This window comes from Perkinsus marinus (genome assembly GCF_000006405.1).
Source record: "Perkinsus marinus ATCC 50983 genomic scaffold scf_1104296973382, whole genome shotgun sequence".
NCBI lineage: Eukaryota > Perkinsozoa > Perkinsida > Perkinsidae > Perkinsus > Perkinsus marinus.
The window spans coordinates 1-1,313 of NW_003201427.1; the positions used below are offsets into that span (position 1 = coordinate 1).

General features: G+C 54.3%; 1 protein-coding gene across 1 annotated transcript; it reads right to left on the reverse strand.

Annotated features, from left to right (window-relative positions):
- Window positions 1-314: 314 nt before the first annotated feature.
- Pmar_PMAR018441 (hypothetical protein) lies at window positions 315-989 on the reverse strand (the record flags this gene model as incomplete). The annotated part of the gene is made up of 4 exons (XM_002766194.1): window positions 315-434; window positions 481-548; window positions 593-745; window positions 837-989. Coding segments are annotated over 4 exons (494 nt in total), but the record flags the coding sequence as incomplete, so codon positions are not given.
- Between the last annotated feature and the right edge of the window lie 324 nt (window positions 990-1,313).

Genomic DNA, 1,313 nt, shown 5'->3' on the forward strand with positions numbered 1-1,313 from the left:
TTTACTTCACACACGACAGCATGGTACTGCTACTACTACTACGAACAGCACGACGTTGAAGCGTCTGACAACAAGGTAGAGGGCCCACGGGGATACGACGGTCCATATCTGTTGAGGATGGAGTGGTATGATACAAACTACTACAAGGCAGCTTACCGCTGGCATCCAAGGGCCTAGCAAAGGTCCTGAAAGGCTCCGACTCACTAGCTGGATCATCCTCTACAGGCGGATTATCATGTATGATAGTATCAACCCCAAGACTGAGGAGAAGGTTGTCCTCGATGACAACAGCAGCAACCCTCCTTCATCCTTACTCTCGTGTTGCCATGTTATGGTACTTAGTAGGAGGTCCCATGGCCTTGGGCATATATGGCTTGAAGCCTGGTCCTAGCCCTGCATGCCTCAACTCCCTATCATACTGCCGTTCCTGTTGCCTGAACAACCATCCTACTATCGCTCCGAAAGAGCCACTCACTGTACCTTATGGTAGCCTCTGCTGGCAGGGTATCTATCTGGGAGATGGCCAGTGCCAGAGGCTGAGGACGGACCTACAGACCTCTTCATCACCATACCTTAGCTCCGAGATCCTCACCTGGCCATTGCAGAGTCGAGGGCCGTGAGGACCACGACGGGCAGGAGAGTCCTCTCGAGAGCAAGAGTCGGACGAGGAAGCTCCGTATGGGCCCAGGAACGCGGCCCGGCCGCAGATATGGTCGCGGCAACGATCCTGAGAGCACTCCTCCACCTTCAAACAACACCTCGAGTTCGTCGCAGGCCTACTACGCTACAGTGGCCATCACAGGCTCTAAAGACATAGATGAAAGCCCAACCTCTACCTCATATTGCCGTTGGGCCCTCCTGGGCAGCGTGACAGTATCCCAAGTAGCCCTTCGGTCTGTACTTGTCATCGTTGATAGGCGATCATCAGGTCTGAGGTCCTCACCCACTGATCTCCAGGCCCTCTTATCATCATAAGGGCCAGGGTCCAGCTGCGAGACATCAACTCACGAGGCTCAAGCTGAGGGGTACTGACCAACTACCTTGAAAGCAGCTACACCATAGTAAGCCCTAGAACAGGGAGGGTGTTGATCTGTAGACTCCCGTCTCGGAGGGACCGAACCTGATCACTTCAGACTGTCGTCCACCTCGGAGCTGGGTACTACTACAACTATTGTGGAAGTGTGTGAGTTGGGTCCGCCCTGTGGTGCCCCCAAGCGGAGGGCGGCCAGCTACTAGCATCGGCCTGATGCATTCGTCATGGAGCCTTGCGCTGTTTGACCTCCTCTGTATGATGCCATGACGATCATTGAATT